This window comes from Sylvia atricapilla, chromosome 7 (assembly GCF_009819655.1).
Source record: "Sylvia atricapilla isolate bSylAtr1 chromosome 7, bSylAtr1.pri, whole genome shotgun sequence".
NCBI classification, from domain to species: domain Eukaryota; kingdom Metazoa; phylum Chordata; class Aves; order Passeriformes; family Sylviidae; genus Sylvia; species Sylvia atricapilla.
In genome coordinates this window covers 992741-1008195 of record NC_089146.1, presented here as the reverse complement: position 1 = coordinate 1008195, position 15455 = coordinate 992741, and the positions used below count along the sequence as shown (strand labels likewise).

Below are 15455 nucleotides of genomic sequence, written 5' to 3'. Positions count from 1 at the left end.
TAACTCAATTAGCCAGATGGTCCATCTGGGCTCCTGCAGAGCCTGATGAGGTCCCTGGAATGAGGTCACAGCTCCACCCTGGTGACGGGGAGGACGCAGGGACTCATCCAAATCCCCACGGGATGTGCTGTGCTCTCCAGAGCATTGCTGCTCCTGGACCTGCAGAAGGAGGCCTTTGACAAGGGCATGGAGCGACAGGACAAGGGGGAATTGCTTTAAATTCACAGGTTTAGAGGGCAAGGTTAGACGGGATATTGGGAAGGAATTGTTCCCTGTGAGGGTGGGGAGGCTCTGGCACCCAGAGAAGCTTTGGCTGCCTCTGGATCCCTGGAAGTGTCCAAGGAGAGAGGTTGGACAAGGCTTGGAGCAGCCTGGGCCAGTGGAAGGTGTGCCTGGGAATGAGATGGGCTTTAAGGTGCTTCCAACCAATGATTTGTGCACCTTGCCCTGCCACGGGATGTCCCTGGGGCTCCTCCCAGGTCAGAGCAGCCTCATCTCTGCCTGTTAACAGGAGCTCCTGAAACATCCCCCAGATCCAGGACGTGGCCAGGCATGGAAAGAGTGAGCGGAGAAAAGCCCTGCATGCTGTTTGAGCAGAGGAATGCAGGGATTTGGGAAGGGTGAGGGTTTAACCCTGTGTCTGCTTTGTCACTGCTCCATCCCAGCTTCACCTCCGTGTGTTGGGCTCTGTTTTAAAGCCTGGCCTTACAGACATCCCAAGGGAAGCTGGTTTTCCTGGCTTGTGATGGAAACCTGAGTGCAGGCAGGTGGAGATGCATCCTTTAGGCAAAAGGGAGGAATGTGTGTCCTGAAGGGTTTGGATACCACTGGAAAATGGTGCAGGGAAACTGAGGCACGGGGCATTTGAGTTTCTCCGTGGGAAGGTTAAACCATGGTCTCTGCAGTCCTGGTGCCCATGCCTCCAAAAATGAGCTCCAAAGGCACTCCAAAAGAGCTTTTTTTTCGGGGGGTGGAGGGGAATAAAGCAGCGTGGGAATGTTTGCTGTTGGGCCTAATTTTTAAGAGATTGTGATCACAGAGTGGTGGTGCTGCATCAGATGCTCCCCTGGCTTGGGGAGGGAAGGAGAGGTGCTTTGCTTTGGGAAAGGGCAGGTAATTCCTGCTTTAAGGCAACTGAGCTTGTGAAAGTGGGGCAGAGGGTGATTCCCAGTGGGAATGCTGGCAGGGGAGGTGATGCTGCTGGGTACTCCCAAGATGGAGAGCATCTTCCTTCGGGATGAGCATCCAATGCCCAGTGCTCCTGCCTGGCAAGGTCCCAGCTCATCCTCAGCTCCAAAACAGTGCAGATTCTGACCACCTCCCTGATTTCTTTCTTCTTCTGTGGATGGGAATCATTTGGAAGCAGAGCCTATCCGTGGAAATCCCACACTCCACAGTGCTGCAAACACTTCTGCCTAACTTTTGCCTTTCGCCAGAAGATCCTCATCCCCCTTCCTACACACAAAAAAAAAAAAAAAAAAAAAAGTGAGTAATGCTGGAGAAATTTGGGATGAAGCCCAGCAAAGATCGGATATCCGGCTAAGCAGGGCTCTGACTTCTGGGCTGAAAGCTCCCAGATGAATAATGCAGCAGGAGGAATGGCAGATTTCGAAGGATTATATTTTTCTGGTGGTGCTCTGCTTTATCTCTCTTTAAATCTTCACTCTGCAAAACTTGGGAATGGCTTTTTGTATTTTTTTTTTTTTTTAATCTCCTCAATATATTTGTTTTATGCTCAAGTAATAACACATTTCCCGTTGTCAAAAGCAGAGCTGATGGTATTTAAAAATAATGCTGGTGCCAGTTGTCTTGTGATGCACATCATGTGTTCTGGCTGTAAATGTTGTTTACTGGGATCATGCATAAAAAAGAAAAAAAAAACAACCTCAATTCACTGTAAAAGTGGATTGTTGGGAGGCAAAAATGCCAGTGGATGTTGCCCTAAGGAATAATAGGTGGTGGTCGCTGTCTCCCTTCTGGTTTTCTTTCCTCCTTCTGGACCCTGCTGAAAAAGTTCCCTTTTTTTTCCTGTTGATCGAATACTTAAGTCATTCTTCTAAATATAAATCTCTCCTGATGCGTCAGCTGTGCCTGGGATTTCTTCTTTTATGTGGCACTTCAAGCAAGTTTTAATTAGGAAAAAAAAAAAAAAATAAGAAAGGTCCATCTGCATTGGTTTGATATTTAGGGAGTTTTTTTCCTCATCAGAAGTGTGTCTAATTCCAGCCTGACCCTGTGAAGTCCCACAGGCTGCATGTGGCCATCAGCTGGAGAACATCCTCAGCTCCTGGAAGGTTCTTGATCTGTCCTGCTTGGAATCATGGAATGGTTTGGGTTGGAAGGGACTTGAAAGCTCATCTCATTCCAGGGCAGGGACACTTTGCACTATCCCAGGTTGCTCCAAGCCCCATCCAGCCTGGCCTTGGACACTGCCAGGATTCCAGGGATAGCCACAGCTTCTCTGTGCCAGGGCCTCCCCACCCTCACAGGGAGGAATTCCTTCCCAGTATCCCACCTCTGTCAGTTTAAAGCCCTTTCCCCTTTTTCTATCCCTCCAGGCCCTTGTAAAACATCTCCCATTCCCTGGAAGTCCAGGTCTTTTTCTCAGGGCTGCTTTCAGTTCCGTGCTGCTTCTCCTGGCAGAGCTGCACCAACATCTGCTGCATGTGACCAACACTGAGATATGGAAGAGTTAGCAAGGGAAAAAAAAAAACTGGGATGTTGCTGTTGCTGTGAAAGGTGCTGGGAACAGGAGGTGTTGTCTGGGCAGGTCGGTGAAGGTGCCGTGAGTTTGTCTTCTCCAGCCAAGAGCCTGCTGCTTGCAGCCCCATGTTTTGGGTCTGGAAATTAAAACACGTCGCTGTGGTTGTCAAAGCAGCCTCCAAGCAGAGCTGGTGGTGGGACTGAAGTTGTTTTCCACAGAAATCCATAAATGGGGCAGGTTCTGTGTTGCTCGTGGACTGCTGAGCCATGGAATCTGTCCCCGAATACGTGGGGCTTTTTTACCTCAGTTGTGTCCTTACTTCCTGAAAAGAGCTGTTCTTGTGGAGACCGGGGACAAGCTTTGGGCGCCTCTGTGTCTCCTGTGTGGTTGTCCATGGCTTTCCTCTTAATTTGTGCACTTGTGTGTTGGCCAAAGCCACCCCTTATCACAGCTGATAACGCTTCACCCCCAATTCAAGCTCCAAAAATCCCAAATTTAGCTCATTGGAGTCTTACAGATGGAAATTCAGCAACCTGGTCTAGTGGAAGGTTTGCCCGTGGATGGGCAAAGAAAGGCTTTTTGAGCTTCTTTCCAACCTAAACCCTTCTGGGATTCTGTGAAATCTCAGTGGGAATGAATGAAGTGGCTCTGGGGCTCCAGCAGGGAGGCTCTGAGGTTTCCTCTCAGGCAGTGAGAAGCCAAGGCTCCTTCCAGCCTTGCCTGGGGCTGACTCCTTGGAGCCAGCAGAGAGGGAATAACTTGTCCTCTGGAAATGTTCCCTCTGTGGTGGCTCGGAGTTGTCCCTTTTTTAAGGGGTGCTCTGTGTCTGGTGCACGCATGGGAGGTGTTTTGTCCTTACGAGTGCAATGCAGAGAGTTGTGGAAATTACTCCACTCAAGGAATAAAGCTCTGCCTTGAGCAGGGAGCAAGCTGCTGTGTCTTTAGGATGACTTTCAGGTGTCGTTTTAGTTTTGCCTGGTGACTAATGCTGCAAAGAAACGTGTTTGAGATTCAACCCTGCTTCGTCCAGCAAGGAGAGTAATTTTGAGCAAAGGCTTTAGCCAAATTTGCATAAATTACTATTTTTGTGCCAAAGCACCTTGCTAAATAAGGGGCGTCTATCCCCAAAATGGCTACATGTTTTGCCAGGGGTTATGTCCTGGCCCGAGGAAGCAGCTTTGCCACCCCACACAGCAGAGGCTGCAGAGAGAGGACTTTGGCTCTCGCCTCACACCACATTTAATCCCCACAAGGGCCTCGTGTGTTCTTGAACTGACGTAAAGCTGCAGTTCAAAGTGCGTGACTTCGTTTGCAGATAAAGCCTGCCCAGAAACATTTGGGGCTTAAAAGTGATGAAATTGGTTTCTTATCAGCCATCTGACCCATGGTGCTGGGATTGAGCAGCTCTTAACCTGGCGAGACCGAAACAACAAAACCCTGAAGCAGCTCCTAGACCGAAACAACAAAACCCTGAAGGCTCTGACAGATGGGGGTGGGTGGTGTTGTTTTGGTTGTTGGTTTTTTTTTTTTTTTTAATTTTTTTTTTCTCTTCATGGCACTCCTGATGCTGTGGAAAATGCTTGGAGCCACTGCTTGGATGCTGTCTGACCTCCCTCACCCCCAGGTTGAGTTAATTTGCAGGTTGCACGGAGTCTCTGTGCAGTCTGATGGGCTTTAATTTCGGGGTAATTAATTAAACAAGCAGGCGTGGTGTTTGCTCTTGAGTTGCATAAACAGCAGCCGGTTTTGGTGTATCTCAGGCACCCTCCTGGCTGGCAGGCAGAGGTAGGTGGAAAGGTAGGTGCACCTGGAAAGCTCATTCCCACCCCCGAAAAAGCTCTAAGCTAAATAAAGTGAGGACTTGTGCCGCTGAAAACCACCTAAAATGAGCCGTGTGGTCTTTTGTGTCCAAATTAATCGTAATTAGTGTGGCGTTCAAAGCATGTTCTGGATCGAAGCGGGAACACTTTCTGGGATGGATCTGCAGCTGGCTGGATTTCCAGGTGAGATCAAACCTGAGGTCCTAATCCAGGCTCTGGTTGCTAGGTTTAGATCAGATATTAAGAAGGAATTCTTCCCCGAGAGGGTGGGCAGGCCCTGGCACAGGGTGCCCAGAGAAGCTGTGGCTGCCCCTGGATCTATGAAAGTCTCCCAGGCCAGGTTGGACACTGGGGCTTGGAGCAGCCTGGGAAGGTCTCCCTGCCCATAAGACAGACTTTAAGGTCCTTTTCAACCCCAGCCATTCCATGATTCTCTGATCTGTCCTCCCATCCTCTTCCTACTTGCATCATCACCTGGGAGCTTGCTCTCCAGGTGTCTTTGCTCTTTTTTTAACATGGAAATCCCTGGTTTGTGAGATTGGGTCAAACATGGAGCATCCTGTGATGTGACCAAACCCCATCTTGCCTTCCCATGAGAAGACCATCACCTCCAGCAAAGAGTTAAGCTGCTTAAACCCAGGCAGTCTGTTTGGGAATGTTTGCCAAAGAGGACCTTAAAACTGCCTGCTGTTTTGAGGGAATTCTTTGCAATGCCTGATTCTGTTTGTTTCTACTCAGAGAGGAAAGGAGGTTTTTGGCTCCTGTCAGCTTTTTTAGCATAGCTGAGGGTATTCTGTAATGCAGCAGCAGATCAGTGATGGATTAATCAGGAAGGTGTGCAAGAAAATTAAACCAAGGGGGTGGTTTTGTCCCAACTTGAATGGGTTCTTGGAGTCCAGAGGGGTTTCATTCATCACTGATGCCTTAAGTTCCCAAGGCGTCAATCATTGCTTGGTGTCCATGGGCTTGCTCAGGTGGCAAGTTGGGAACAAAGCCCCTTGTTTTTCCCAAAAATGGACCTCTTGAGTGGGGATACCTGGAGATGGATCAGTCTTGGTGGAATACTTGGGCTGGGAGAGCTGCATGGAGTTCTCTCAGAGTTGCTGAGAGCTGACTCGTCTCTGGTGGTCTGCAGCTCATCTCTGGAGCTTTGTGTTGTCCTCTCTTGCACCAGTTGTGGTGGCAGCCTGTCCAGCCAGCAGCACGAGTGACTTTCTTGTGCCTGCCCTTCTCTGGTCACGCCGGTGGGACTGGTTTTCCAGCCAGGAACAAGCAGAACACGTGGCATTGCAGCAGCTCCTCTCTTGTCAGGCAAGGGCAGAATCAGTGGAGGGTGATGGGGACAGGGCTCTGAAGTGTTGCTGCAGTTAAAGATCTGTCATCATCTCCTCTTGGGGGAAGCTCAGCAGTTCAGGGATGTCGGGCTTTGACAGCTCTTGAAGGCCAAATTAGCATCCAAATTATCTGAGAAAGGAGAAGTTGCAGGGACTGTGGCTGGAGGGTGGGAAGATAGGAGTTGCTCCAGGATTTTCTCAGTTAGTGCCTTTTGCCTTCAAGCTTCCGTGGATCTGGTTAATTTGAGATGGGGAGGAGTGGTTGAGTTTATGGCTTTTTTTGTTTAACTCTGGGAGCACAGCACTGGATGTGACTTTGGATTCTCATGGTTTTGTTGATCCCTGTGGGACTTGTCTGGATTTAACTCCTTGCCCTGCCAGAGGGGCAACCATCCACACCTCCCTGCTGAAAAGCCAGAACACCTTTGGGAGTGCCCTACCTGAATTAGGAACTGTTTTTTCCCTTGGGCCGACAATAGGGACAGGGTGGACCAGGACTGAGCTCTGCCTCTTCTGATACAAGGGCTGGTGGACATCAGATGAGAGCCTTGTCCTGATGGAGATGAGTTTTCCACTGCCTTCCAGCCCATCCGTGGAGTTCCTTGCTGTAGGACATTGTGGAGGCAGAAATGTCTGTGGGTTCAGGGAAAGACTGACCAAGCCCTCCCCTGAGCAAGAGGTCCAGGTGAGGCTGCAGAATGGTCCCTGTTGAGGTCTCCTTTGATCTTACTGCTTCACCAAGAGATGTCTGGGCAGATACCACCTCTGGGTGTTTAACTGGCTCTGTGGAACAGAGGAATCTGCTCTTGGGAACGGCCTTGCTCTCCGTGCCGGCGTTTTGGCAACATCCGTTGCACCGAGCACCATCCCACAGGTGATATCCCTCTGCCTTGCTTTTTTGGGGGGATGCCAGAGGGGATGGCTGGTCTTGCAGTCCATAGTAGTGGAAACCATGGAAGCAAGTCCGGCTTTCTTTACTTCTCTGTGCTCTCAGGAAGCTTGTGTCCTGGTTTTGCTGCTGGGAAGCGTTGCTGTGGAGCGGGAAGATGTGTGGGCTGTTTTCCCAGGAAAACCTTTTTTGTGGCCCTGTAAACCTGCACAGGGTTCCTGCCCCGTGTAGCATCTCCAGCACCTTCCTGCGCTTCCAGGTTTGTCAAGCTTCTGCCACATCAGCACTGTTTTCAGGGATTTGGAGTGGGCTTTGAGGTTGCTGTGGGTGCTCGAGGGTGGTACCTGCATTTCCAGGACCCTCCTCTGCTGGGCAGCAGCAGGAGGTCCTGCAGGGAAAACTCCCTTTTCCCACCCTCAAGACTAATTTTATATTTGAGTCTCATATAGCTGGTGATGGATATCCAGCAGGACTCATGCTCTGGAGTTGCTGCTATAAAAGGAAGCTTTCCTGTCCTTCCTGCTTTGCCTGTGAAGGATGACATCCCCGGCAGCGAGGCCGTGACAGACACCAGCCACCAGCAGACACTGGCAGCACGCACTCAGCCAAAATTGCCTTCGTTCCCCTCCCTTCCCCATCAAACTGGCCACGCTTGGCTTGCCCTTGGCTGGCAGCAGGAGCTGAGCCAAGCTGGAGCTCGAGGGCAGGATTTTTCCATGGGGCTTGGCAGGGAGCAGAAGGGCACGGCATGGCACGGGGCCGGGCTCCGCTGCCGCCGCCTTGGGTGCAGTCATTCCCACATTTCATGTTGGCAATGGGCTCCAAAGCAAACCCCTGGGATGTGAGGGTGCTGCAGGAGGGGTGGGAGGTCCCGATACTTCCACAAGTCCCTTCTTGTTTGCTGGAAAAGGGACCAAAAGCGCCGTGTGTTGTGCTCCTGGCAGCTCCTGGGAGGCTCACGCTGGGACGGACGTGTGAGTTCACACTCGGGTGTTCTTTCTGGTACAAAGAGCTGGTGGTTGGTGTTGTCTTAAGGGGTGGTTTATCTTTGCTTGGCTTGGGTGGGTTTTTTTTTTTCTTTTTTTGGAAGATGAAAGCTTTGGCTTGGCAAGCACAAGTGGAGAAGGAGGAGGAGGAGATAAGAGAGAGGCGGTGGGGTCAGGAATCACCGGGATATGAGGCATGGCCAGCATCAGACTTGGGGAATGCCTGGGCCAGGTTTCTGAGGGGGAAAAACTCAACAGCAGCCAGCTCTTCCTCACCCATCCTCATCAGCAAGGCTCATGGAAGAGAGCTGGATCACCTGGAGACGAGCTACAGGTCATCAGTCTGTTCCTTTGATGCCTTGAGAAGGGTGACCTGAAACAGAGACTGGACAGAGCTAAGAGAATAAAGCAGATATTTGTTGAAAGGTCCTTAAGGATACACCTTAGGCAGGACAAGAGCCTGAGCAGGGCCACACCCAAGGTGGACCCAAAATGGTCACAAAATGGGCAACCATTTGCGTATGTCACAAGGTCTTACACTTTTATAAATTTTGGTCCATTTGCATATTAGGGTTTAATTGTCCAATTACAGCTTCAGGTTGTGAGGTCTCATCCTTCTTGTCCCTCTCTTCAGCCCACCGTTGTTTGTGCTTTTGGGCCTGAAAGTTGAACTCGTTGTCCTTGGTCTTCAGCCAGGAAAAGAATTTGTTTTGTCTCTCTGCTCTGTGAAGAAAGCTTACTGGTACTTAATATGAAGCGCAGAACTGCACCCCTGGGCAGCACAGAACCTGAAAAACATGAAAGCTAAAACTCAAGGCATCACAGCAGCAGCAGCACCAAAGCCATCCCAGCCTTGTAGGACGATGCAGAGGACCTGGGTGGGGCTGTGATGATGTTGCCAGTTTCAAGGACATTGTGTTTTTTCACCTGCCTGAAGATCTATCAGTACAAGCGCGGAGAAAGGAGGGAATTCCTGAGGTGGTGGGATCATTTTCCGCTGGAGAGAAGCGTGTTGAGCAAGGACCAGTGTTGTGTTGTGTCATAGTCATGAGGGAGGTCTTGAAGGTGAAGAATTCACAGGGCAAAACCAAGTTCCTAAATCAGATTGTTTGCTAAAATTTGGCAGTTTTGGTCCCTTTGGGGCTTTTTATGGCTTCTTTTGTAGGCAGTTGCACCTTGCAGTGGATTGGTGTCATCTGGCACTCCCTGAGCAGCTCCCTCAGGGCTGGGGTGTCCCCGGGGTGTGGAGAGGTCTTTTCTGCACGGATTTGAGTTGCTTTGGGGTTTGTGACTGATAAAAGCAACATATTTCAGTGAATTCATTGTATGGGACAAGTGTTGTTGGGAGCACTGTGGCTCTGGGACATGAATTCCTCTCTAGAAAATGTTTTAAGTTTGCTCATATCCAAGCAAAGCCGACTGTTTTTAAAAGAAACCTCCAAAAACACTTCTGTGTTTGTAGGAGAGCCAGAGGAACTCGACTTTGGAGAAAGAAAAAGCAAATTAAAAGCCATAAAGCAGCAAGTGCTTTGGAGTTGATCTTGGCTCTGGTGTGGGGAGAGGATGATGAGGGATTGATTGGAAGCTCCTTCTTTTTTTCCCCAGTTTTCAATTTGTGGCCAAGGGTAGGGTGGGAGATTTCCTCTGAGCTTGCACCACAGTCTTGAGAGACTTTTAATGGATTTTCCAGGGAAAATGGGTGCAGGGTGGCAGTCATGGCAGAGTTGAGCAGTCTTGTGTCACGGTGGCTCCTGTTCCTTGTGCATCCTGCGGACACAGATGTGCCCTGCTGGGATGGACCCCTGCAGCTCCAGGGAGGGCTGGGAATGTGGGATGGGCAGGGATGTGTGCTGCTCCCTTTTGTGAAAAACGAGATTCACTTTTTGGTAGATTTTCAGAAATAGGTTTTAATAAAAAGATAAGACAAGAGATAAAGAAAAAAAGCAAAGTACGGCCGGCTGGGTGACCTGGCACTCAGCCAAGTCCACAACCTGGTATTTCAGAGACTTTCTTTAAATACCCTTTCTGTTGTATCAGTCTGTTGAATATTCATATTTTTCCATAAACTAGTTTCCATATTCCAGGGACTGTTTTGCATGGCCCCTCTTTGGATCTGCCTTTTTAGAGCTGCATGTTTCTTGGCTGTGTCTTCGTTATCACCTCCAGATTGGGCCTTGGTCCGTGCTTTCTTCAGATGGGAGATGCTGATAGTTGGTGTATCAATAGCAGAGTCTTCTTTACATGTTCAGTGGATGTTATCCCGGCCAAACAGACAGTTTAAGCATACTGTATCACTACTACCACTATGCCTAATTTTCTTTACTAACAGCAGAAATAAAAACTTATATCCTTACCACAAAGTTATTAATTGTATAGCACACATCTTGCGAAAAGCCAACTTTACGACAGGCATTTATAACACTTTGCTGGTGGCAGCTCCTTGGCTGCACCTGGCAGGCCCTGGCTCCATCTCCAGCCCTGCCAGCCCTCCTGGATCTTATCAGCCCAAATTCTTGGCAGCCGGGGGTTTTCCCTCACTGAGGCTCCTGGAGGGGTCCTCTCCCACCCTTGGCCAACAGCAGATCCTGCTTCCCGCCCTTGGACTGTGCACTTTTGGGTGTTCCTGTGGTTTTATTGCATTTCTTCGCTCCAGGACGTGAGTTGTTTTTTTTTTTTTTTTCCCTGGGATTGCTTTTCCCTGTCCAGCATGGCTGGGTGCCCATGGTGTGTATTTGACTGATAGCAGAGGTGGGGCCATTAGGATGAGCTTGGAATGATGGATGGAGGTGTGAGACCTCCTGTGCCAGGAGGTCTTTATTTTTATTTATTTTATTAATATTAATTTTGGGGGTAACATGTAATTTTTTAACCTTTTCCAGGCTGCTACATGCTGGGAAATGCTGCAGCTGAGATTCTGAATGCTGTGTGCTCAGCTGCTGCAGGAAAATCGACCTTTGGGTTTAGTTATTAGTTAAGTTTTCGTAAGTGGCTTTTTTAATAGATGTGACACTGTCACCAGCCCCAGACCTGCTGCTGCTCCCTGCCTGGTGGGACCTCAGGGAGCAGTTGGAGCTGTGTGAGGGGATGTTTAGGCTGGATTTTAGGAAAAGGTTCTTCCCCCAGAGGACGAGGGAGTACTGACCAGGCTCCCCAGGGAAAGTTAAATCCAGGGGCAGCACTGTCCATCATCCCAGGAAGCTGTGAGGATGCACCCATGGGAATCTCCTCACCGGGGCTTCCCTAAACTTTCCCTAAGCTTTCTCCAGCTCCCACCAAAGCCTGGGTAGAATCTGGGAAAGAAAAATGTAACTACTGTGGGGCTCTAATCCTTGCATCTGTATTTGTTGGGATGGGGGAGCAGGGAGCAGTCCCCCTGGGTTGGGTTTGACCCTGCAGCATTCCCTGTCCCTCGAGGGAGGGAAGAACCAGTGTGAAAAGCAGAGTGGGTGCCTTTGAGAAGCTGCAGGATGAGCTGCTGGTGCTGTCAGGGCGTGCTCGGGTTGCCCACTGGTTTCCTTCCCCCCACCATTCATTTCGGATTCTGTTTGTGGCTTTGGGTAAACAGATGGGGCTGGGTTTTTCCCTGGTCTATATTTAACCCCAGGCTAAATTTAAAGCTCTTTCAGAGGAGTTTGCAGACCATTGTCTCGGTGATTTCTAAACAAATCTTGCCCCTTCCACCCTTTGTTTCCCCCCCACTTATCCCTTTCATCCTCACACAGCTTGAATTTGAGGGTTTGCTGGTTACCTCTGCATTCAGAAGCATTTTGGGTCCATCCCCAGCTCAAAAACAGGGCTCCTATCCCAAATCCAGGTGTGCGGGGCCTGGTCCCCCATCCTTCAGTGTGTGTGTGCATCCCGACATCCAGGAGGGACAGGCAGATCCGGGATGCTGCTGTCAGGAGAGGAAATACCTTTCCATTATCTCTCATTTGTGTGTAAACTCCTGCTGCCTTTTGGGGCCTCAGGGTTTGATGCAGAGGGGAGTTTTCCAGCTGTTTCTCCACACAGCCTCATCTGTCAGAGACCTTTGGCAGGAAGCGTCCCATCTCCTTATATAAATAGAGGGAGGGGGAGCATCTCTGCAAATTCCAGGCTTGTGGATATGTCAGTGAGAACTGTCAGGGCTGTAGCTGCCATAATTAATATAAAATTCATTTGATGCTGGATCAGCAGACAGGTGTTTCAAATCATATTCGTGGCTTACACTTGTTTTTTCATGCTTTGTGCAGAGCTGCCCGAGCAGGGGGGAATTTTGGGATGCCAAGAATCGCCAGAATTGGTGAAATGTGGAGTCTCTAGAGGGAGGCGCTGTGTATTTGGGGTCTTTCCACCTAGAAAAGCTGCAATGCCAAATGGCATTAATGGGAAATGGGGTGGGTGGTGAACGGTGCCAGCCAAGGGGAGCATCCTTCATCCCTTCCTTGCTTCCTGCTGGTTATTCCTTTGTCTTGCCCTGGCAGCAGCTCCAGGTCCCCTCTCTTACCTGTCCCAGCTCTGATAAGCTCAGCCTTGACTCAAAGCCTGGTTTCCCTGTGTTTATTCTCTGCCAAACCCTTTCCCCTTGGATTGCTCCCAGCAGGACCCGGCGGGAGGCTCTCCTCAGAGGGGAAATGTTTGCACACAAGTTCTCCCCTTCCCTTTTCTGGCTGCAGCCTGGTGCATCCCCTCCAGCCAAGCACATTCCCAGCATACCAGCCCTGGGGATGGCTTGGGAAGTATTTCAAGCAGGCTGGAGTATCTCCTGCTTAGGCTCTCCCCTGCAAATTTCCTCTTGCTGCGTTCCAGAAAAGGGCACCAAATCCTTCAGGACTTGCTGTTCCCCCTCACAGTGCCGGAGGAGACATCAGCTCCATATTCCCACCTCAGGAATTTGGGTCTGGCTGTTATTTTCTGCTTGATTTCATTTTCAAACAGAGGGAGGAAAAAAAAAAAATCATGGGAGGGGATAAAGGAAGAACAGCATTAGGAGTGGATGAAAATCCCTTTGTAAAACAAGGGATTTGGATATAACTTTTAATTGAAACTTTTATGTTTACGACCTGTTGGTGTTTTGCAGCCAGACTGGAGTTTTGTGGCAGCTCTGAGGGAGCAGGAGGCAGGGGCTAAATCCAGAATTTCCAGGATGATCCTGGGTACGCTGAACAGCATTCGTGCTCCCTGGTGCAAACCTGGAGTAGCAACTCATGGCTCAGGCTGTGCTCTAGCCGTGCCTTCAGCCTTCCCTGCTTGTCCTGGCCCATCTGGCCACTGTCCCAGCTCCAGAGGACACGGGTGACGTCAGGGGAGCTCTTGCCCATGCTTGCATCAGCCACAGTGTTGGTGGTCGGAGTGTCCTGTGGGAACGGGCTCCTTTTCCTCTTGGCTCCAGCGGGCTGATGCAGCTGCTCATCCACAGGGGTTCTGAAAGTGTTTTTGCAAGTGCTTCTGGCAAAAAGGAGGAAAAACCCTTCTATTTTTATTGTATTCATTGCAGGAAGGGATGTTGCTCTGCGTGGCTGGCTGGGTGAGGGGAGAGACGCAGGGAGCAAGTGGGAAGAGCCAGTCTCCATCCCAGGAGATGCTGCAGTGGGAGAAAGGGATGGCCCATTTGAACAGGGAAAAAACCTAGTCCTGTGGGTCTTCTGGGCTCCCCCAGCAGCCCAGCTTGGTGATTTTATAATTGTGTTACGGCAACGTGCAAATGCTTGGAAAATTGGGAGAAGGACCAGTTTATGATCCTGGGAGCTGCATATCCCCAAAAAACTCTTAAAGGCCAGAGGGCTGCTTCAGATGGGGTTGTGTCCAGTGTCGTGCACAACCAGGCTGTCCTTGCTCTCCAGGGGTTTGTAGGCAGCACTGTAGTTCCTGGGAGCATCCAGGTTATGTTCCATGACAGTTTAAGGAGAAGAGGACAGGCTCTCCTCCTTCAGCACCATGGGATCAGTGTGTGGGTGGCATGGGGAGGACCCGGAGCCTTTCTAACACCCTGCCCTTTGTCTGTCTCCCCCAGGCTGGTTCCCCGAGGGGACACTGGGGTGCCCATCGCCGGCAGAGAGGCCATGGCCACGTAGTGCCCGCTGGGAGCAGAGATGGCAGCGCAGAGGATCCGGGCGGCCAACTCGGGAGGGCTCCCGCGGTGCAGGTCCGAGGGCACGCTCATCGACCTGGGCGAGGGCTTTGCTGAAACCACGCTCTGCGACGTCAAAGGTGCGTGGGGATCATCCCCCTCCTCATTTCAGGCCCATCCCCACCCCCCCCGGGAGGGCTCAGTGGCACTAACAAGGTGGTGACAAAGGTGTTCCCTCTCCCCAGCGCTGGGAGCCTGCAGATTGCTCCTCCAATAAATTTTTTTTTTTTTCACCTCTTAGTGCTTTTTTTTTTTTTTTTTTTTCCTGCTGTGTTTTCCTTACCCAGCATAAAAGCCATGGTCAGGTGGGAGGGGAATTACTGCTCCCCTGGCAGGAGAGCATCCCAAGGAAAAACTCCAGGTGGAAGCTGGAGAGCGCTGAGGGCCTTGAAAATAAACAGCATAAAGGCAACTGTTTTTGCAGGTGTAGCACGTGAACATCAAACGCTTGCTGCGAATTAGGTGGGTCTTCATGCAAAAATAGGAATTGCTCCCCTTCTTCAAGGGGTTTCAGCACATCCCTGTTAACTCCTGCGTGCCCAGCTGGCGGGACATGGGAACAGCCATTTGCCTGTCTGATCTGACACCAAAAATGCTCCATCCTGCAGGATGACTGAGTTAACAGCGGCTTCCAACCTAGCAGGCTGCCAAAATAATTACAGTTTAAGAGTTTCTGTGTAGTTTTCCACTGGATGAATGTCCTCATGCCTTTGCCTGCTGGCGGATGAGTTGTTCAGGATGTGTACAAAACTCTTCTCCTCCGAATGCTCAATCCCCAGGCTATATTTAAAGGCTTCTCTTTGCTCAGCTGTATCTTCCCTTGCCTTGTTGTTTCCGTGGGTGAGAAGTGCTGCCAGCCTGCGAGTGGTGACTGCAGGGACGTGCAGTCTGAGCTCCCATCCCTTTGTCTCTGGGATTTTAAGGGCTTCCTGTGTTTTCTAAACTCCCTTTTCTTCCCAGAGAGGTCTCAAGCCCGTTTAGGCAGGTGCTGTCCCAGCTCCCTTGCAGATCCCTGTTGGTCCAAATCCAGCTTTCCTTGTTTTCTTCAGTCTGTTTAGGGAGACAGCACACGTTTAACCATCGACGGAGCATCATCTGCAGCTCGTTTTTAGCGCTTTTTACAGAAATACGTCCTGAAAATGAGAGCGAAGGCAGTAAACAGGGTGGCAGTGTAGGCTCAACCCAGTCTGGATGTAAATCGGGATCCCCTGGCAGAAAACTCTTCCATTGACACTTCTGCAAAGGGAGATTGGAGATGCTGCCAGGACCAGAAGAGCAGTGAGGGAGGGAGGTGCTGGGATTCTGTGAGGGTTCAAACTGGGTAACGTTTAGAACCTCAGAATGGTTTGATTTGGGAGGGACCTGAAAGAAGGGACATGTTCCATTAGCCCAGGTTACTCCAAGCCCCATCCGACCTGGCTTGGAACACTTCCAGGGATTCAGGGGCAGCCACAGATTCTCTGGGCATGTTTGACATGTGCAGGAGAGGGGTTACAGCAGAGCAAGAGGGTTTTTAGCCTGCAGGGAGAGTTATCTTGGGTTTGGATGGGTTTGGCTCCCTTTAGGAAAGAGAGGCGTGAATGTACCAGAAATAGTGGAGTTTTCTTGAAAAA

The 15455-nt window shown here is 50.3% G+C and overlaps 1 protein-coding gene across 1 annotated transcript in view; it reads left to right on the top strand.

Moving 5' to 3' along the window:
* The window catches only part of SH3BP4 (SH3 domain binding protein 4), a 33999-nt gene that overhangs the window by 8638 nt on the left and 9906 nt on the right, over positions 1-15455 (top strand). Inside the window, exon 2 of the mRNA XM_066322353.1 lies at positions 13726-13922. Coding sequence (XP_066178450.1) covers positions 13805-13922 — 118 coding nt within the window. The 5' untranslated portion in view covers positions 13726-13804. The remainder of the gene's footprint in view (positions 1-13725; positions 13923-15455) is intronic.